The sequence below is a fragment of the Symphodus melops genome, assembly GCF_947650265.1.
Source record: "Symphodus melops genome assembly, chromosome: 1".
Taxonomy (NCBI): domain Eukaryota; kingdom Metazoa; phylum Chordata; class Actinopteri; order Labriformes; family Labridae; genus Symphodus; species Symphodus melops.
Genome location: NC_136691.1, coordinates 9,397,917 through 9,419,165, shown reverse-complemented (window position 1 = coordinate 9,419,165; position 21,249 = coordinate 9,397,917). Strand labels below are relative to the sequence as shown.

At 42.0% G+C, this 21,249-nt stretch overlaps 2 protein-coding genes across 10 annotated transcripts in view; both read right to left on the bottom strand.

Moving 5' to 3' along the window:
* The window catches only part of utrn (utrophin), a gene marked incomplete at its 3' end in the record, with an annotated part of 174,280 nt that overhangs the window by 121,229 nt on the left and 31,802 nt on the right, over window positions 1–21,249 (bottom strand). For all 9 annotated transcript variants that reach the window (XM_079360729.1, XM_079360723.1, XM_079360725.1 and 6 more), the window contains 31 exons: window positions 20,769–20,919; window positions 20,395–20,514; window positions 19,274–19,375; window positions 18,734–18,841; window positions 18,412–18,591; window positions 18,150–18,307; window positions 17,932–18,055; window positions 17,736–17,823; window positions 16,755–16,999; window positions 15,829–15,997; window positions 14,662–14,789; window positions 12,515–12,652; window positions 12,298–12,411; window positions 11,962–12,117; window positions 10,965–11,135; window positions 10,674–10,865; window positions 9,845–9,979; window positions 7,618–7,767; window positions 7,137–7,298; window positions 6,314–6,445; window positions 5,823–5,996; window positions 5,462–5,617; window positions 5,163–5,333; window positions 3,870–4,049; window positions 3,059–3,187; window positions 2,232–2,402; window positions 2,005–2,061; window positions 1,668–1,829; window positions 1,244–1,372; window positions 1,053–1,148; window positions 746–916 (listed from right to left, as the gene is read on the bottom strand). In XM_079360729.1, the coding sequence (XP_079216855.1) occupies window positions 746–916; window positions 1,053–1,148; window positions 1,244–1,372; window positions 1,668–1,829; window positions 2,005–2,061; window positions 2,232–2,402; window positions 3,059–3,187; window positions 3,870–4,049; window positions 5,163–5,333; window positions 5,462–5,617; window positions 5,823–5,996; window positions 6,314–6,445; window positions 7,137–7,298; window positions 7,618–7,767; window positions 9,845–9,979; window positions 10,674–10,865; window positions 10,965–11,135; window positions 11,962–12,117; window positions 12,298–12,411; window positions 12,515–12,652; window positions 14,662–14,789; window positions 15,829–15,997; window positions 16,755–16,999; window positions 17,736–17,823; window positions 17,932–18,055; window positions 18,150–18,307; window positions 18,412–18,591; window positions 18,734–18,841; window positions 19,274–19,375; window positions 20,395–20,514; window positions 20,769–20,919 (4,519 nt within the window). The remainder of the gene's footprint in view (window positions 1–745; window positions 917–1,052; window positions 1,149–1,243; window positions 1,373–1,667; window positions 1,830–2,004; window positions 2,062–2,231; window positions 2,403–3,058; window positions 3,188–3,869; window positions 4,050–5,162; window positions 5,334–5,461; window positions 5,618–5,822; window positions 5,997–6,313; window positions 6,446–7,136; window positions 7,299–7,617; window positions 7,768–9,844; window positions 9,980–10,673; window positions 10,866–10,964; window positions 11,136–11,961; window positions 12,118–12,297; window positions 12,412–12,514; window positions 12,653–14,661; window positions 14,790–15,828; window positions 15,998–16,754; window positions 17,000–17,735; window positions 17,824–17,931; window positions 18,056–18,149; window positions 18,308–18,411; window positions 18,592–18,733; window positions 18,842–19,273; window positions 19,376–20,394; window positions 20,515–20,768; window positions 20,920–21,249) is intronic.
* The window catches only part of syne1a (spectrin repeat containing, nuclear envelope 1a), a 286,238-nt gene continuing 282,703 nt past the window's right edge, over window positions 17,715–21,249 (bottom strand). Inside the window, exon 149 of the mRNA XM_079360699.1 lies at window positions 17,715–17,735. The gene's annotated coding sequence lies outside the window, so the exon portion shown is untranslated. The remainder of the gene's footprint in view (window positions 17,736–21,249) is intronic.

Here is a 21,249-nt window from a genome sequence, read left to right as displayed (position 1 = left end):
ATATATAAGCCGCACTTGATTATAAGCCGCAGGTGTCCACGCTATAACAAGAGCTATTTACACAGACGTAGTCTACCGGTAACATCCGCAAATACTCTCCCCCAGCGTTCTCTCATACAGCCACTCAACACGTTCTCGCTGGTGCATTCACTGACTCTCCACATAATCGGAATTATGAACACATTATCAACTACTGACTTTACAACATGAACTGTTACAATACGAAGCCTAGCCGACGGTGTCTGTAACACGGCTGATGAAAAAGATGACCGTAATATATTTCACAAGAAAAAGTCCATCCATTCACTGCCTCAGAATGACTTCATTACTCACTTCCTCAGTCTCTGTTGTCGCTGTCAGTGTCATCTTAACGTGCAGCAGCTCTGTTAGCTTCTTTGACAGCCAGGTCGATCGCCTTTAACTTGAAAGCTGCATCATATGTATTTCTCCGTGTGTTTTCCATCATGAGGGTGCGTGCATGAAGCGCAAAATGACTGATATTAAGATCCGACGTGACGAAGTCAAATGTTTTTGCGGCAGAAGCTCATTGTCCCCCATAAAAAATCCATGCATTAGCCGCACCGGAGTAGAAGCCGCAGTGCTCGAAGTGTGAGAAAAAAGTAGCGGCTTATAGTCCGGAATTTACGGTACTTAAAGAAAGCAAAGCAGGTGCACTATCACAGATCATTTCTGCTGCGTTAACAGCGTTTGATTTAGAACTCGGGTTACTTTGAGAGAAACCCACCCTCAGCGTGTCCTCTTGACTTGAAAAGTCCTCGTAGAGCCCCCCGCTCAGCTCGGAGGAGTTCAAAAGCAGCTCGTTGTCGGCCATGGCGAGGAGCACTTTGTTGATGTCCAACATGTAGTCGGAGGGAGTCAATGAAGGAGCCCTGCTACGCTTTGGTGACGGCATCTCCTACATCACACAGATCAGGGGGGAAACAGAAGGGTAGGTCGTAACACAGTGACACACGTTGATGAATCAACACTTTTGACTTCATAGTTAGAATCTTTGTGTACTTAACACATGCTTTAGTGAATGAATCCCTCACCTCGGCTTGGAACTCTTCTGTCTGCTCTGTGACTGTTTGAGTAGACGAAGACTCCACAGAGACTCCCACCTGCCTGTACCCTACCACCCTAAACCTCTAAAGCAGGAAAACATATGCAAAATCAAATACAACCTTTCTTATATACAAGCCAGGCTAGAGAGAGACTAAACGTAACCTTTGAGGCACCTTACCCTGTATTGGCTTTGAAGCCGGAGCAGCAGAAGTCTCAGCTCCTCCGTATGACCCTCGTCTGAAGTCTGCTGAAGCAGTTCTTCTCCTCGTCTCAGTAGGTCCTCCACGCTGGCTTTCTCCTCGTCCATCTGGTGTAAAAAGACAAGGGTCGTCATGGCAGCCTGAAATAGACTCTATTCTTCATAAAGAAGCTCGTTAAAGTCAAGCAAAGGAAATAAAATGTGTTTGTGAGTATTTTTAAATAGTCTAAAATTGCCAGAAATGGCCGAAATGAATGCAGACCTTTCCAAAAACAACACAAGTAATGAGTGCATATTTTCCATTCCAAATTGATAAAGACTTTGCAGCACGAGTCTGCAAAGGAAATAATATTAAAGTGGACAAAAGGCTCAAAGTCAAAGGGACAGAGGGGGCCATGTGTACCTCATCATCATCCTGGATGTTTCCTGGTTCCTGCTGCTGCTGCAGAGCCCTTAGCATGTCCTGCAGCTCTGCCTGAAGGTCTTTCACCTCACTGTGGACCAGAGCCTCAGCGGGACCAGTCGGTTTTTCACTCTCTGTTTGGACCGCCTGCCAGTGAATGACCTTTAGAAAGCAGACAAAAAAAATTAAAAACAAACCCAAGGTCAAATCAAAGCAAAACAAATGTCTGCTCTGTGGTCCTCTCGAAATCTTTGAAGCCGACGACAGTGTTGCTTTAAGAGAAATATCTCGGTTTATCTTGAACATGTGCTTTAATAGTCTGAACTCTCTCTCGTACCTGGTGAGGTGATTGCTGGTTGAAGTCAACACCTCCTGACTCCAGACTTATCATCATCTGGAAGCAAAAAAGACAAGAAACAGGAAGAATGACTGATTTAACACTTACTTTAATGAGAACTGTTTTTCTTTGTTCAGTAAGATTCAGCCCCTTTCGAGATCCTCATTAAAAAAGAATATAAAGACATTGTGCTTGATAAATGCAGCACAGAGTTTGTGTCATTTTACCTGGGCAGTTTTGATGTGTTGGGACACTTTGTCAAAGTTGCCGTTGAGCTCATTCAGTTTGGGCTCCACTACGTCTCTGCAGGCGGGCCCCCTGCTGGTCATCAGGATGATGGCCTGGTCCTTGACGTTGTCCACACGCAGACCGATGTCCTCCAGCTCCTCGAGCATGCGCTGAGGACAGACAGAAGACAGAGCAGCTGGTCAGCCATTGATCCTTCAGCTCATGTTTATTATCAGCTTCTCTTCTGCACTGCATGGTGGTACAGCATGTACTTGTCAAGGTTCAGATGCCCAGGTACCAGATAATATTTAATGTAGACTCTCAGTTTTAATTGCAAGAGGGTGTGAAGGGTTTGTAATTAAACTTACCTGTCGGATAAAATATGAAATACATTTATCATTTAGCCACCTTCTTTCATGCTTTTTTTTTTCTCTTTTCTCAGGGCTTACCACAACACACAATCCCTTTTTTGTAAATTTAGTGAAGGAAGATGTTAAGTTACTAACCCAGTAGCTTATTATTATGCATACTTTTTTGAAATTCCAATTAAAACTAAGGATTAAAATAATCTGCTGTGACAGAAGGGATGCAGGTCAAATTAACCATGAACATCAAGAAATGACTGATCACCTCAAGGTAACAACAAAAGGCTTACTTACTATTCACCATACTTAACTTCTGTAACACTTTTGTACGCTTGTACTCAGCCATGACAAATCAAAATCTCCATCTCAAATCAAACAGAGCGTGCCATTTTAATATGCAGTAAGAGGCAGTAAGTTTCACAGTTTTCTCTCTTATAGTTGAAGACTCTCCCCTTTCTTACCTTTACCACTTGTTCTTTCTCTGTTGGGCCGAGCCGCTCGGCCTCGTCCAGGTGGATTTGCGTCTGGTACAGCCAGGTGCTGATGTGGGCCAAGTTCTCATCAAAGATTTCCACTTCACTCTGGTGACTCTGAGCACATGTAACAAGAAAGGGTCAGTGTTTCTTTTTTTTTTTTAAAAGATTTATTTTTGGTACTTGTGCCTTTATTAGAGATAGATGAGCAGTGGACAGATATGGAAATCAGGGAGAGAGAGTGGGGATCGACATGCGGGAAAGAGGCCACAGGCTGTTCTGTAACCTTTCCATGACCGCTGCAAGAAGACGCACTTTAGTCTCGAGTTTAAATGGTAAAAATGTGTACCAAAGAGATGAATGAATTATACATATATATATATACACACACACACACACAAAGGTTATAGCTTAGCATTGCACTTGACTCACAGCATAATGTGCATGTGTCTTGATTAGGGTTATAAACATAAGAAATAACCTTGTTAAATTATTTTCAAATGTTAGGAATAGGCTCTTTAAACCTCAGCCAAAGACCTGTGTGTCTGAATTATTCCAGCACATCTGATAAGTATAATAAATGCAGAAATAATTGAATACATTTTAATTACCCTACAGAATTGCATTTTCAATAGGCACAGCTTAAACAAAGTAATAAAAGCAGAAAGAAGTCGTGTTCAGGCGCGTAATGATGAAAACTTAAAGCAGGTGGGAGAACCGACTGACTCAGAGAACATAAAATAAACAACACAGCAACTCTTTATTTATTTAGCCTTGACTATAAAATATCTGCACTCACCAGCACAGCACTTAGCCAGTCCTCGGTCCAGGTGTGGACGCGGCTGCAGCTTTCATTGAGAGCACAGACTTTGTCCTCAAGCTCGGCCTCACTGCCCTCCACCAGAGTCTGCAGGCCGGCGCTGGTCTCCATCAGGCTGGACAGGTCGGCTTTACGACGCTCGGATTCCTTCAGTAGGCCCTGGTGGTGGAGGAACACAAAACACACATGCACATACAAATAAATAAGATGCAGTGTACAGAACATCAGAAAGAGCATACAATGGCCTGGCACAAACACACACACACACACACACTGTAGTAAATACCAAAAACATTGGTATGAATGACAGGTAACATAGAGCTCAAAGATAAAAGTAATGCATCGAAAAACACAGAAAGGACGCAATTTCCCAACTTTGCCTGTTTTCACTTTGAAGCTTTAGAAGTTAATATGCGTTTACCCTTTACAGATTCTCTTACTTTGTAACCGTAGCCGAGTTTCATGTGTGAAGAAGATGTCTGAACGGGTTCAAAACCACAAGAGAGCGGAGGGAAACATGTTCCGAGATGTGACAGAATCTGAAATGGCTTTTTTAAATAACTATCAAACTTGCCCATTTCTATCACAGACCTTGTCTGCTCCCCCCCGCCAAAAAAAGAAAAAAGTCTCCCCGGCAAATCTGATAATAAAATGCTCAGGATGGAATACATTACCGTTCTGACTTATCTTTCTGGAGATAATATTTGCAGATTAGGAGAATTTGATTTCATTTATTCTCTTCTCACTGCGCTCGGTGGGACCACTAAGGGAGGGGTGGGGGAGGACGGGAGATGGTTTGCTGTGTGGAGAGACTATAGTGCTAAAGAGGGACATCTACTGTATTGACAGAAGCGTGTTATACCTCTTTTACTTGCTTATTTTTCTTATCATTGTTTTTCACAAATTGCACAAGACGAGGCGCTGCTTCGTTTACCTTTCAATTTAGTTTTTTTTTTTTTTTATCTTCTTTTTTACTTTAAAGAAAGAATTCACTGTGCAGTCTCTGAAGAGTAGGGTCTTTAGCTACACCAAACCGAAGAAAACTCAACAACAGGGCCTTCACACGCATGGCAACCTCAATACAACAGGACATCACACCTCATCCCACTGAGGAAAAGCCTGATTCCATGATGTCGTAGCGTCCCTGAAGGCCTCGCTGAAGAGGTCAGAGTCGAACCCCTTGATTATCGTTAAACTCTGTTTCACCAGTTGCAGAAGCTCGTCTTTGCTCCTGCTGACGAGACTTGATGAAAGGCGTGTAGCGTTACTTACGTTAGCCCACGCGATCTCAGCATCAATGTCCGCAGGCATGTCACCGCAGCTGTTCTTCTGCTGAAGTTCAGCCTCGTTGGTTGTCAGCCACTCTTCAAGAGCGGCGCTGTCCTTCTGAAACTTTTGAGACAGAGATAAAGCTTTTTCCAGGTCCTGTTTTCCCTCCGTTACCTGGAAAGAAAAGAAACATGTTGCTGCTATTTAACCAACATGAGCTGTGTAAGTTGTATAAAGGAGGAGAATAAGACTGTTTTTTTTTTTTTTATTTTTTTTTTTTTACTATCACTATTTTTAATTACCTGAGCACCCAGGTCATTGTAGAGCAGTTTGAGTGCAGTGAGCTGTTCGTCCATGGCCTTGGGGTTCTCTGTCTGCTGTTTCTGGACAATCTGTCGACCTGTTTTTATCACCGTCTCTACCTCCAACTTCACTTCACTGAGCAACTTGTATAGTTTCTATAAGTCACACAAAAGGAAATATGCCTTTAAGTGGGGGTGAGATGGAATGGTTGCGTCTTGATCTGCATTAAAAGATGAGCTGTTTTTTGGGTTTTTTTGTTCATGTGTCCATAAATCATCTTCTCACCTACAGAGCGTGCAGTCACCTACAAAGTATTTGTCTTAGTGTACAACAAGACCTTCAGAAAGTCGTAGCTCTCACCATGCAGCCATTGAGGTGGGGCTGTATTTTTTCTGGGTCCACATCCCCGATATCCAGGATGTGCAGCTCAGCCTTGGCCCCGTCAAGGACTCTCTTACAGTCCAACATGCGCTGCTCAAAGTTAGCTGGCTTCTGAAACAGCTGGTACTTGGTGGAGATCTCCCTTAGCTTTCTCTGCAAAGTGTAAAAGGAGAGGTAACTTCAGTCATCTGTTTGCCACATATTTTTATTAGGCTCTTTTTTTTTTTTGCATTCTATGTCTACTATCAACAATCATGGATTTGCTAAACAATCAAGCAGCTTGTTTATCTTCAAAGATAATTGAAAACAAACCTGAACTTCTCCTTTTACTTCTCCATGCATATAAGATCAGAATTGTATTTCATTTCTAGTATAAATTAAATTGTTGTGGTTTAAACGGCAGGGGGAGAAAGAGCCTGTCATCAGGTCCCTGTAGTTCCTCATATGCTCCAGTAGGGGGCAGTGTTTACCTGAAGCTGGTCCAGCATGGTTCCACCTCTGGCAGCTTTGCTGTCACCAGTGGAGGGAGACAAGTTGGCCACATTTCTCCTCCTCATCTCCTCCACTGTGACCTCGTGGGCTGCAATCTCTGCTCCGATTGTCTGAAGGAAGACAGAAAATAAACACGTACACAAAGGAAAATACAGACCTCAAACATGTATCATGAAGCCTTTATGCGTCATGTTAAACTTGGTCTCTAACTGTCTTTATTTACATTCTTCAGGCATCAGAATAATCTCCATTTAGGAGCTTCATTTTAACAATTTAACATCCAATTGTAATTGTGTTTATTATATCAAAGAGGACATACAGTCAAATAGTCCCCTATGGTCTAAATGAAACATCTGTGCTCTGCTTTGGTCAAAATATAACATGAATCAAGCACCACAGGAGGATTGTGACACTGTATAAACCAGCTCTCTCAGAACGCACTATTTTGGTGTGTGTCTCTTTAAATGCTATGAGACCTCCCTGAGTTTTCCCGATAGACATCACTCCTCTGAAGTGAGAATTAAAACGGCAGACCTGGGCAAAAGTTTTGCTCTAGGCTGGGGGTGGAGTCGATAGATGAAGATACCAGGGGAGGAGAGGGGTTGTTTTGTTGTTGTTTTATTTTAACCAAAATTTGAAACAGAGCATTTTTCTCTGTGTGGTAAGACTTAAGCAGAGCACAAACAAAAGCCTGGATGGATTTATTTCACATTTCCTGGGTCTGTAGACTCTCAAGACTGTTCTTCCTGAATTAAGAATCCATGGTGTTACTGTGAGCTTTTGTGCAGATGTTTACTCTACCTGTGCCTCCTGTGGCAGCTGGAAGGCGTCGATGCGGTCAGTTAGGTATGAGGTGAGCGTGTGGTCCAGCTGGCTCAGAGACTCCTGCAGCGTTTGGAGCGCCTGTTCGTTCTCCTTTAGAGTCTGCAGCTGCTGCTCGAGGCTGATCTGTCTGTTCAGCGCCTGGAAAAAGTCACAAGTTCAAGAGGGATGTTTAGATACTGAAGTTTCATACGACTAAATGGGAAAAGTAGGGTCTAAAAGCTGAAGATGAAAGGCTGAACAAACAAGATAGTTGAGTTTGCACTCTTGGGCAAGACTCGCGAATAGAAACAACATTGTATCTTATTAGACATATTTCCAGAACCATAAAGCATAAATATTAAATCAATCAGAAGATATTACATATGTATATACTGTATTAAAACAAAAAAATACAAGACTAGCACAAAACAAACAGGCAGCAGACAGCACACATTCACACAAACACAAAGGTCCTGACCTGGTGGTTGAGTTGCTCGTAACGTGAATTAAAGGCCTCGAGCTTCTCGCTGATGAGCTCGTCAAGAATGCCTCCGTCTATCAGCGTCTGACCCAGCTCTCTGATCTGCGTCCTGTTGTCCCCGGGGTGACGCAGCGCGTTCTCCAAAGACTGTGGGTGAATAGTGAGAAGGAGGAAAAAGCCAAATATAAGAAGAAAAAAAATTAAGCAAAGACAGTAAATGAGTTGGAGGATGAACATTTTCCAGACAATAGATATACTGGTCCTTTGATAAAGCCAGAGTCAAAGAAAAGGAAGACAACACATGTTTAACAGCTGCACAGTGCCAACAACCTGCCACAAAAATTTGGCAAGAGTGAAATAAACATTTACTGAAGAAAAAGGCCATCAAATAAATTGAGGAAAACTTGAGTATCTGCTTGCATGTGTGTGGGAGAAAAATCCAAACAGCTGAACACACAGACACGGAGCAGGAAATGCTCTGTTGAGTGTGTCAGAAGGAGGCAAACCGAGAACAGACGTTAACTGAAGAAGAAACGAGAGAACGAGAGAGAAAAGAGAACGAGAGAGAGAGAGAGAGAGAGCCTTGTCAAATGACGGCACATGTTGAATCTGACAAGGATTTTTTTTTTCACATGGGGTCATGAGATATGCTCTTCCTTCCCGGAGGTTATGGGCAAAGATAGAGAGCAAGAGGAGTGAGTCTGATTGGGAAATTAGGAGAAGGGGAGAGTGAGGGTGCGAGAGAAAGGTGGACAGGGCTAGACAGAGAAAGCAAGCGAGCGAGCGAGAGAGAGAGAAAGAGGTGGGGTGGGGGGTGCATTGTCTTAGAGGGTCTTCATTTTACTTCATCACTATGCAAAGTTACAGAAGCCGCAGTGTGATTCAAGTGAGTCTGACAGACAGGCTGCAGGCGGCCTACACATATAGCACCAGAGCGAGACAGGGCAGAAGAAATGTGCAAGACAAAGTCAAAGACACTGAGGTGAATAACACAGTTGGAATATGAAATGGATGGTTTGGTTTATGATTATTGACAGGGGTTTTTTTCCCCTCAGACTCATAAATTAACTTTTTATATGCTTCCACGTAAATCAGTGCAGTGATTTTTATCTTCACTGACCTGAAGTCTTTGGCTCAAACAGCCGCTCCTGTCAAACCTAATGTAGTAATATGGAGTATTATCACAAGAAATAAATAACTCTTTATTTTATTTATTTACAAAGTTTCACTATTTGTTACTTCATGTACCTAAAGCCAAGGGCACTTGCATTTTTAACATTTGTTGCTGAAAGTGTCTCGTTGTGCTATCTTGCACGAGTACGAGATATCTTTTTTATGTTTTTTTTTAATCTTTAACTACAGAGCTGGATTTCAATCCAGGGGTATTACACGTGAAGAAATGTTAACTTAATAAAAAACTAATAATAGAACAGTGGCGGTAAAGGGCGATAAATACTGCAATTTATTTTAAATCAAAATTTGGAGACTACAGATCTTGAAGCTTCTGCTCAACACAACATGGAACCCGGGCAGAAGGGACAGTATTGGTGCAGTAAAACTTTTACTTTCATGAGCATCTACTGAAGACGCTTCAGACACATTACAGATCAAACCAGTTCAGCACAAATTCATTTAATAAATGTTTTACATGTTGCTCGGATAAAAAGACCCACACTGCATAAAGCAAACGTGATGAGGAGGTAAGACTTTCTTGCATCATCAAGTTGCTGTTACTTGAGTTATTTTCACTTTTGTATATTGGGATGTTGCCTCAGCCTAAGTTAGTGTCCCATTGCACTTCAAACTGCACCCAGGGCAACTAAAAGTGCTGAACACAAGCAAGAATCGTGAGAAAAAGGAAATGTTAGCAGAGAGCATTTAAAAATGATTCGAAGGAAGCAAATAAAGTCATAAAAGAAAAAGCAGAAGTTCAAATATCATAAGGCGGTTACATCATCTTAAAGTTGCAGTGCAGCGTTATCGATTTAAAATCTTTCTTTAAAAAACATTCAAAGATTGGAGTCACTGCAACATGATTACATAGCAATCAATACATTTAGACCAGCTAAACTCAGTAAAGTACATCATGTGATCAAATTACAAATGTTGCAAAAAATGTCCTTCCTTTAAAGATTTTTGAAAAATTGTTGGGGGGGAAGAAAGAGAAGGAAGATACGTACAGTGGGATGACAGTAAGTGTGTGGGTGTGAGTTTGTGTTCCTACCTCTAAGGCTTCACTGACAGCCTCAGTACTCTCCGGTAGGCCATCAGAAGCTTGAACCTTCTCCTCCAGTGTGTTGAGCCAGCTCTGCTCCATATCCAGGTACTGAAGCAGCTCCATCCAACATGACCAAACCTCCTACAAGAGTGTACACACAACCCCCCCCCCCAAAGCCAAATGATTACACACACACACTCACAACTCCAAAAGCATTTAAGAAAAGAGCCAGGGACACATTGACTCTGATATTATAAAGTCACAGCTCTGTTAAGAACTGCCCAAACCATGCAGGCAAAAGAGGGCTCTGTCACCAAAAGACTTCAGGCAAACAGTATAAATAAGCATAAGCACAACTCAGTGACGTGTCTGACCTTTAGCATGTAGAGTCTGGGGGATGATAATCATAAACAAATGCCCCAAACTATAATTTAACACTTGTAGATTAGCTCCGAAAATAAGTTCCACAAGTGCCCTTTCAGCCTCTCTTCTTCTGCATTTGAGGATTAGCCGAAGTGCGCCCACGAAATGACACAACGAATCACGTCGTTTCTTTTCTGAACCCCGGGAGGTTGCGAGTTAACAGACAAATTGGGCTGTTCATGCATACAATTCTGACTTGTTTTAACTTTAATATGTGTCTCAGCAACTTTTATTAACACAAAAGGCTTTAACCTTAAACTCCAAGCCAACTTAAATCCACTCTGACAAGGCTTGTTGAATCTAAATATCAAATGCTGATGGTATATTTTTATAAAAATCAAAGCACAACTGAACATTGGTTTTTTTTGTTGTTACTTGTAGACCACAAACACAGAAAAATGTCACTTTTTACCTCCAGAGTGTGACACTTGCTCTTGAAGCGGTCACACAGCTTGTGGTAGTTCGCGAGCACAACCTCGAGCTCTGAGGTCAGCTCTTGGCCACTGTCTCCACCAGGGGGCGACATTTTGGATACCAGCAGGTTGATGCTGTCTTTCAGGATCTTTACTTTCACCTCCTTCTGTAACACATCCTCTTTAGCCCTCTGTGTAAGAGGAAGACACACAGATAAAGCAGACGGTGGTCAAAATATATATTGCTCAAGTGTTCTGTTTTGACTTTATGTTCACACCCCTGCCCCTACCTTCATCTCCTCCAGTGACACCTCCAGCTCCTCAGGACTCTTGTATTCAAAGTCCCGCATGAGAAACTCATCGTCAACTTGTGCCATCCACTCCTGCATCTCCGCCAAGTCCTTCTTCAGGTTCACCTGCCTCTCCTGTCTCTCTGCCAAACGGTCCTGGTGGCTCAGCAGCTGAAAAAGAACAAATGACATCAGGTTAAAAAATTAAGGAAACTATGTTTTGGTCTAAAAACAGGATTTAAGTCCAACCGCAGAATAAAATAAGGCAAAAATCTAAAATACCTTCGAAAGTTTGACTAACAGCTGATGCCTGATTCCTATTGCAAGCAGGAAACACAATCTACAAGAAACACTCGTAACCTGACTAGAAGACTAGACTTTTTTTTCTTTTTCTATACAAATACAGTTGTTTGCAAAATCCCAAAAGTTGTTTTCAACTAAATTGGCACCATTTCATGTGAGGGGAGCTGACAGCTAGCATGAGAGAACATTTCCTTATCATCAAGTTGGACTTCCTAGAGAAATTGTCTCGTCTGGGTTCTGATGCATTCACTGATAGAGTCATTGAAAGATGCTTCAAGTACCTTCATCAAACAAAGAACAGCATATAATGTTGTAGCTAAAACATTTCTGTCTTGATGTTGACTTTACATGATAAGGCTGAATTGGTGGTTTTGTTGCTCTTATTGATACACAAGTGAAAACAAGTACAACCTGCACACATCCTCACCAACCACTGTAACACACAGCTGGCAAAATCCCAGGCATTCCTATGGTTAGCATAATTATCGTGTTTTCTTTGCTAAGCTTGGATGATTAAAAAAAAGGCTCCAGAGAACACAGGCGTTGACATTTACATACAGCTAAGGACCCTTCCCAGCGCCTGCAGGCTAATAAAGCAATAACATTCCGTTGTAGCACGCAGAGAGTCACAGATGTTATCAAACTCCACATCGGCAATGTTTGTTTGCATTAACAGAAAAAAGTTTTACTGCACCTGTTTGCCGAGTGAATCCCATTTGCCACGACACTCGTCCATCTTATCCTGCCCCCACTTGGTGAGTCCTGGTACTGCAGTCACCTGGACCGCGCTAACGTTCTCTCCCATCTGCTTCAAAGAACCTTCCACCGACTCCATCTCAGTCACATACTCCTGAATAGAAACGAAAAATAGAAAGAGCAATAGTGTATAATAATTTGCTTCTTTGGATAAATTCAGGAATCAATCAATTAAGGTATGGTGTAAATAAACAAGAATTTCAGTGGTGTATTTGCACTTATTACATTTTAAATTCTTTTTTAATGTAATTTTGTTTTTTACATGTCCTCTAACCTTGCACTTATTGAGCTCTTCCTGTGGACTCTCCTTGTCCCCTAACCCAGTTGCATCACCAGACAAAACTTCCTGAACTCCATCCAACCAACGTTCAACTTCCAATAAACGCACCTGAAAATAAATTTAAAAAACAATCTACCCGTTAACAAGCTTTTCTTTTTTTTAATAAAACATGTGTAAGTCATATTTTTTGTTTTCAAACAATGACAGCTACCTGATTGTCCTTCATGCTTCCCAGGATGCACTGCAGCGTTCCCAGCTCCTCATGGGCCCGCGATGAGAGATGATTCCATCTTTGTAGTTCTGCAGGATCAGAGGCCTGTTGTGTTTGCTTGATTTCAAGACACAGGGCCTGAGGAGAGGAAGAGTGTGAGTCAGTGTTTTAAAATGACTCTTACAAAATGGCTAAGTTCTCGAAGAGACCGTTTAATGGAGATTCATGCACAATGAATACTCCCGTTTACACATTTATAGCTACTCATATGTATTTAGAGATACACTTTAACAGATTCTGCACGCTAAAGGTTAATGACATATCTTTGATGGCTGTTGTTTATAACTCCTAAATTATAGTCTGTTTCTTAAAATCGGACCTTAGTATTGTTTATGTCTTGTTTAATAAAATGTTTTTGACTGTGATTGCAGCTGCTGCGACAGTGTGTGTGTGTGTGTGTGTGTGTGTGTGTGTGTGTGTGTGTGTGTGTGTGTGTGTGAGACATACATGTCATGTTAGGTTTTCAAGCTTAAATATTTTTATGCTTGCGTCATTAAAATGAGGCTGTTTAAGTGAATCATGCTTACGATATCACATCAATGAAATGTAAGATTTTTTTTTTAAACGTATACACTTGGAGTATTTGTCAATAAAAACTGTACTAAAAACAAACAAACCAATAAAACTGTCCCTGGTCAATTTAAAACTACAACAACACACTGCTGCCCTCGAGAATGTTCCTGTTTGAAGCTCGGGTTTGCTTCTTTGTACTGTTGTTTATTACAATCATATATCTATAGTGCATTAAATACACTTTACAAATCAGGAACATACTCTCAACGATTTCTTGAGGTTTCAATGAAGGCTGAGTGAATAAATCATGAATAAAATGTAGAAATGTGTGTGACTGTCAGAGATGACTGGCTCTATTGTCACAAACATTTGATAATAACTGTACAAGTGGTCAAACTGAGTGTGTGTAACCTTAAAATATGCAATCCTTAAAGTGAATGATACACAGATGTTGTGTGTTTGTCATAAAGCGCTATTGTGTTTCACATCAACTGTCTTGATCATTGATTTAAATTGTTAGCCAAACTACTAGAACAGATGGATTTACATCAATCACATGCGCTGTTATTATCAGCAGGCTAATTGCTCACAGGACTCAGCGATGCTGTCATGGACAGGATGTGGTGTTTGTCATGCTAGCTGGCTGCTTGAACAGCCCCACATTGAGTTGTTAGGAGTTCCACGTTGTATTCAAGGGCACAGTGCCCAGTATGTGCCAAGGCCAAACACCCCTCCTCTTTTAAAGGCCCCGCCCCCTCCCCGGCAACATGCCCCATCTGCCACCATAACAAGAGCTCAGACTGAACCGCATTCCACTGAAGGACGGAGGAGGAGGGAACACACACACACACACACACACACACACACACACACACACACAGAGTACAGCCTTTTCCTCCCAGGTTTGAAACAGCCCAGAGGAAAGTGACAGGCTGATAACGAGGTCTATTGTGAGCACGAAAAGAAAAGGTGACAGAGCAGTCAGAGATTAACTCTCGCTCTGATTTACACACGAGCTCACAGACACAAACACTGTTGACTATAAAAAAATGTTCGGAGGTCAGAAAGTGTTATCAACTACAATCAAACAACATTTCACAATAATATAATGAACTGTATTATGTTGTTCTTTCAACATGTCAGAGAGCTTTTGTGCACTTTTTCTTTATTTATTGTGTTCATCTTGCATCTCTCTCTCACAGAGAATGTATCAACTCTCTAGTTTTCAACTACAGACAACTAACCTGATGAATGTATCCATGACTGCTTTTTTTAAGCAATCGTAGACAGACAGCAGCAAAGTCACAACACAAAGTAACAAAATATGAATCAAACAACAATGTGGATTAGAATATCAACATAATAAATAAGATATTTTTTTTCATTTTGGGAAGGTTAAATATCATGTTTGGGGTAATTAGGATCAAATAAAATATTGTCTCCTGAAGACAACCTATAATAGCATCTCAAAGAGAATCTAAAACTATACATGGTTTAGCAGAGCCATAATTACTGATCCTTTTTGACCATCAGTTTCTTTAATGTTGAAGGTCCTGGTAATCGTCTTTACTCACCTGAGCCTGCTCCACGGCTCTCTCAGCAGCAGGGAGATCCACAAGCCCGTCTCTCAGAGTCGACAGCCTCTCCTCCAGACCCTCCACCGGACTAGGGAGCATCTGTTTGGCCTCAAGATCGGCCAGAGCTGGGACAAAACAACATCAGCAAAGTCAGTAAAGGCTTCCAAACGTTGACATCAGGTTGCATCCACAAGGGGGCAGTGCACTGGTTGGGGACTTCCCCCATTTGTGTCTTCTGTGTTAACCATGCTGCTGCAGGAGGTTCCCATATGCTTGACAGTCTGGTTCTCACTAAGTTGAGTTCTTCCCATGCCAAGGGAATTTTTAAAAACAAACTCTAAAATCTCAGTTGACTCGATCCAAAACAAAAGCGCTTGTTTTGAAAACTGTTCTCTATTGTCTAGTTACATTTCATTCTGTTCCCGATTCCCTCCTCTTCTTGTCTGACTGTTTTAATTAGCAGGTGATTTAATGCCTACATGATCTGACTGTGTTTATATACACAAAGAGGAGTGCAGGGGGGGGGCGGTGTAGTGAAACAGAGCGAGGCCTCAGCGCGAGGCAAACTGCCCTCAGGCAGAAACAAAAACAGTTTGCCTTGGCTCTCGTACAAATCCTCACTGTCATAAAAGCCAAAGACAGACGGGCACACAACCAGCCTACATGGTCAGAAGCGAGGAAGAGAAATCAAGTCTCCCTTCACGGACTCGCTTTAAGGCCGACAGCAGAGCACTTAAACTCCAGAGGTGAAACGCTTACTGGTTTTTTCAGGTGGAGATGGAGCTGGCACAGAGGCATGATTTCTCACTCAATCACTTTCGTAGCCACACTCGCATGTGTGAGCTTTTGCAGGGCCATATAAGGGCATCGTCTATTACCCGCGGCTGGCCATGGTTTCAAATAAAAACTGATGTCAACCCCGGTGAGACTGAGTAGTGCTGATCTTAGCCATCATTCTCTCAGCCTCCCTATAAAGTGTAGAGCTTCAGGCGGAGAGCGAGGAGGGAGAAATGGCTCTTTGTTTTTAGGAAAGCTTGAAACAAGCAGACGAGCTCTTGGCGCTTGAGAAGCAATGTTCACAGAGAGGACACCACACAAGAGTTTTGCAGAAACTTTCCCTGTGTTGCTTTCACTAATTATTCTGAGACGTTTCAGCACAAGCACCTTGGTTGACCTCTTGCTCTCTGCTCTGCAGCCGCTGCAGTGTGGAGGCATGATGAGCCGACACCACCACCATGTTGTCTTTCAGAGATGGGACGGCTCCCAGCGACGGCACTTCTGCAGAAAGCTGCTCCAACCGTGGTCTCAAGGAACTGACCTGGACGAGTCGGGCCTGAAGAAGACGAGAGAAAGAGGGATGTTCATTTGTTCTAGTACTTGTAGTTTCTTTTTGTTTAAGACAAAGTAAAGAAATGTAAAGAAACGATAAACTTATGAAGAAAAAAAACGACAAAAGATGAATAGAAATATTTAAAGTAGGAATGTAGATTAAAAAAATGTCTGAAGGAGGAGGCGCAGATTTGTTCATGGATTACTCAAAAACACAGATTGTTGTTTTGTCTGTGCTGCGTACGACGACGCCACAGATTTAAAAATTACCCAGCAACTTCTGAAAGAGAGCTGCTGCTGCAATCATGAAACATTTAGCTGAGCATCAGATTAACATTGGCTTCTGCATTTAATGCATCTGTTGTTCTTAAAAGTACCACATGCAACATTTTAAACATAAACACAGCAGATATTATATGTGCTATCTAGATATATCATGAAGTCATGGCATCAAAAAAAGAGTGAAGTCAAACTCCCTCCTGGTTTGTCCTTAGCACTGTGTTCACACTCATGGGACGCTGATTTCTTCAACTTGTTTATGCGTCATTCAGAGTCTCAGACATGTTGCATTCACCTTTTAAATCACCACTTCCCTTCTCACACAACTCAGGAGATTATCTGGAGGGGCAGTTTAACAGCCTAACAGTTTTTTTTTTTTAAGAGTACAACTTCAGAAGAACAAAATTCATTTTTTAATCCATGGAAACTTCTCTGAGACAGAGAGAGAAGTGTCAAAAAGGGATTGGTGATAAACAGGCTACCTGACACTCCCCGCTCAGGCTTCTGAGCTCGGCCTCATCGCTCTTTTCTACAGCGCGGGTCGAGTCCAGCCACTCGTCCTGCTCCCCCAAGGCTCGGTCCAGGTCTGCCAGCTCTGCAGACACCGCTCTGACCCGGCTTCGAGTACCGACCCTCTCAGTGGCCGCCTGCAGCTCCCTTGTGCACACATCCCACTCAGTTTGGATCAGGTCTAGGTCTGCCCTCACCGAGTCCACGCATACTCCCTCTACAGGAGAAATCAACAGATATCAACGTTTGAAGAGAAAAGACTTTGAGAATTCTTTTTTTTTTTTTTGATAAATATCCTTCAGTCTGAATGTGTTACAGCTTGTTTTTGTTTCGAGGCAGGAGAAACAAACCCCCGGTGAGATTAACAACACCAGCGGATGAACTATAGCCAACAGATGAGTGAGCAGCAGATGTGAGGGAAAAAAATAAATAAATAAAAAAACACGATGTACAACGTTTGAGAAAGTTTGGTGTTTCACAAATCTTCTCCAACTTCGCAGCGCTGCTCCACCACTCCTCGCTGCCTCCAGAGCAGCGTAAACACATAAAAATCCTCAGTGCCTCTTCATTTCATTGCTGTTATATGAAGTTAGCAACCCTGCAGGGCTGATAGATTTTTACTGCTCTGCGCGTGCGCACACACACACAGGTTTAGAATTCTGGCATCTAAAAGTGTATGACAATAAAAAATGTAGACCTGTAAATACCCAAGAAAATGCCAAGCAGCTGTGGAAAGGTAGTAAAATCGTATGAGGCGAGTGTAATTTCACGGGGAAATTGAAGATTTCAGTTGAAGCTAGAAGCCATCGAGAACCAACAAATCGGAGCCTCTATGTTATCACACTTGTTTGACAAAAGCTGGGGTGGATTTTTTTTTTTTAAATAATTATTTGTTTTACTTTGAATAACAACCATAATGTTCACCCTTTTTTTTTTTTTTTTTTTTTAAATACCTCTTTCGAGCTGCTCCATCAAGCCTCGTCCCTCCTGGTTCACTTGACTCGCTGTAGCTTCCTTTATTTTGAGCTCCGACTCCAAATCCTGGACAGATTGGTTAACACATTTAAGTTTAGACTTTTTTTTTTTTTTCTTCCTAAACATAGGCTCAAACTTGAAGATGTTTTTCAGCCTCATCATCGGCAGGTTTACCTTTAGTTTCTCCTGCAGGTCGGGTGTGTCAGGTGTGGTCTCAGGGTGTGTGGTAGCCAGCGCCTGAGCCGCCGTCTTCCATGTTTTGATCCAGCTCAGGAGCTCCGAAAGTTTGTTTTCAAACCTGCAGATGACGGGACATAACGAGTGAAGTGGAGTGTGCTTGTGTGATTTTTATTCGTGCGCTATTCTCGGCAAGACAGTTTCCATGTTCTTACACTCGTCTGACTTCTGCGTCTGTCTCCACCAGGCGTTTCTTTGGAGGAGCGGGTGGGGCCAACTCCTGGTCCGCCTTTGAAGAAGCCCCGTCAGTGGTATCCATGACGACCTGCCCTTCCACCTGGGTCATCCCAGCGTCTGTCACAGCCTCCATGACCTTAGCAGAAATCTCAGTCATCATTATAAACACAAACCTTAATATGATGTATTTGGTTTTCACAAAGTTTGATCTCTTTGTTGTTTAGTATGTGACATGCGTACCTGGAAGGAGCAGTCCTCCAGTTTCTGCACCAGGTTGTCCCATCTATGAGTGAGCTCCTCTGTGTCTGCCTCGATCTTAGCGCTCGCCTCAGGGCTCCGCAGCAGCGATATCACATCCTGTCCTGCATCGGACATCTGGTCCAGAGTCCTCCTTTTCATTTCCATGTCTTCTTTCAATATCTGCAGGATCGAAGAAAAAAAAAAAAAAAGTCAAAGGACAGACTTAACATGGCCAAACACAATAGATAACCTTTGAGCTGTGAACTTTAACAAAAAGTTTGTTTTAAAAGTATCTGTTGCAGAATCTTGGCAGTGCACTTACTGCTAATCGGCGGACATTAGTATTCATTTCACTCGGGTCCTTGAAGTTGCTCGTTTGTACTTCATTCAAGGCCTCCTCTTTCTCTGCCAACCATTCTCTGAACAAACTCTACAGAGGAAGAGGGAACAAATCGTTAACATAAATTACTTAGAAAACATCTTGTTTAAGTGTGCTGGAGCCTAGGTTATTTATCGGGAACTGCTTTAAATTCTAAATTCAATAGATGAAGTATTAAATCAATTTCTTAGATCTGGGCCAGAAAAAAAGAGTTTTAAAGGTTACAAAGGAATTGGAAAATCATGACCAACAAATCAAAGATGCACTCTGCACTGAAATGACCTCAGTTCTAAACAAAAGGACTGAACTTTGTGTCGTTCATGGGAGCAGCTTTTCTTTAAGTTCTAAATGATAATCTGAAGTTTTGTTAGGAGCAAATGTAGCTCAATGGGAGAGGACAGGAGTGCTCGTGGGTTCTTATATAAGTGAAGCTCCATGTACTGCAGTATATGAAAGAGGGAGAGAATGACTAAATGTCCAGACCTGGTCTGAGAGAAGCTGCTGCCACACCATGAAGACTTCCTGCAGCTTGTGCCACCTCTCCTCCGTCCAGCGACAAACGGCCGCCCAGCGCTCGCCCAAAGACTGGAATACAACATGGGAACGACAATGAATAAAAGCATGAGGCTATGCTTCTTATAAGGCATACTATTCTGATCTCTTTATCTATGAATCTGAATACCAAGCATTATTGTCATGACACTTAGTGCAACAAAATACAACAAAACTACGATCACACTGACTGAGTTCAACTTTAAACATGGGGCGCAGATGGCCTAGCGGTTGGGTCACGCCCCATGTTGGTGGGCGGTCTGGGTTCTTTCTTGTGGCTTCTTTCCCACATATCATTTCCCACTCTAGTTCCCAATATCCTTTTAGGAATAACACTATCCACTTTCTTATTAAATGAAGGCAGAAAGAGAAAAAATACATCTTTAAAAAAAACTTTAAATGACAAGAAAAATAATAATTTAAGGCTTAAAAGTTCAAAACTTGCAAGTAACAACAGCTTCCTAATCAATTCATAACAAGTGGTATCTCAAGACACTTTACATAACGCATAGACACTGGCACAAGGTCGCCAGTAGGTCAACCTTTACAAGGGCACCCCCCCCCGGCAGCCCAATGACGATTCACTGGATTTCTTTGAAGTTTCCATGGATTAAAAAATGACCTTATTTTGTTCTTTTGAAGTTGTACTCTTTAAAAAAAACAAAAAACTGTTTGGCTGTTTGGGTTCACATAAACTGCCCCTCCAGATAATCTCCTGAGTTGTGTGAAAAGGGAAGTGGTGATTTAAAAGGTGAATGCAACATGTCTGAGACTCTGAGTGACGTATAAACAAGTTGAAGAAATCAGCGTCCCATGAGTGTGAACACAGTGCTAAGGAGAAACCAGGAGGGAGTTTGACTTCACTCTTTTTTTTCACGCCATTACTTCATTATATATCTAGATAGCACATATAATATCTGCTGTGTTTATGTTTAAAATGTTGCATGTGGTACTTTTAAGAACAACAGATGCATTAAATGCACTCGCCTCCGTTACATCGTACACACCATGTCCATAACACGAACATAAAGACAGTCAGGATGGAAATGTACCTGAAGTTGCTCTTCCAAGACAGCGGTGGCGCTCTCCCCGCTGTTCTCGTCCACCACAACCACCATGTGTGTCAGAGAGTTGACCTTTACCTGCTCCGCCTCCAGGTCGTTCTGAAGCTCCTGAAAGAAAAAACACAAGAACGGAGAATTCAGGGACGTGTTATCCATTAACAGAGCTGGCCGCTCAGCTTTATGGGGACACCATGGAGACAGTGAGTGAATCATTTAAAGTGCACCATCAAACATGTGACTACCACATCACAAGACTTTAGATTATTTTCATTGAATTCGACTTCTTCCTTGTCACATTAAAGAACGATTCATTCCGCATCCACTTGACTCCTGCAAGATAAGGGGACTTTGACTTTATTTACTTTGTGCTGTTCTATCTGTTCTTTGTAGATCTCAACATCATGGGCTGCTGGTTCTGTTTCGATCTTCCTGATTCGCTCCTCTGTTAGTGTCAGCCAATCAGAGAGCTGCTGCAGCTGCTGCTGCTGCAAGTCCATCAGGACCTCATGGAGTCTGGAGAGAAAGTAATGAATAAATAATAAATGATATCAGTATAAAAACCTTCAGCTGTTTTTTTTTTTAGCAACACAAAAGCCAGAAAGATTTACAATAGAGATAGCTGCTACACCAAAAAGAGTGATGAAACACAATCAGACTTTGACATTCTTCATAGGGAGTAACACGTAAACATTTAAGGTAAACAAAAGGAGAAAATGAAATCTCCTCTGTGCAGTTTTCACTCGTAATGTGCTGCCACGACAACCCTCACTGTTAAAAAATGACTACAATTTTAAGTTTCAAGATTTGATACCACGTGTATTCTGTCTTATCCATATCAAAGAA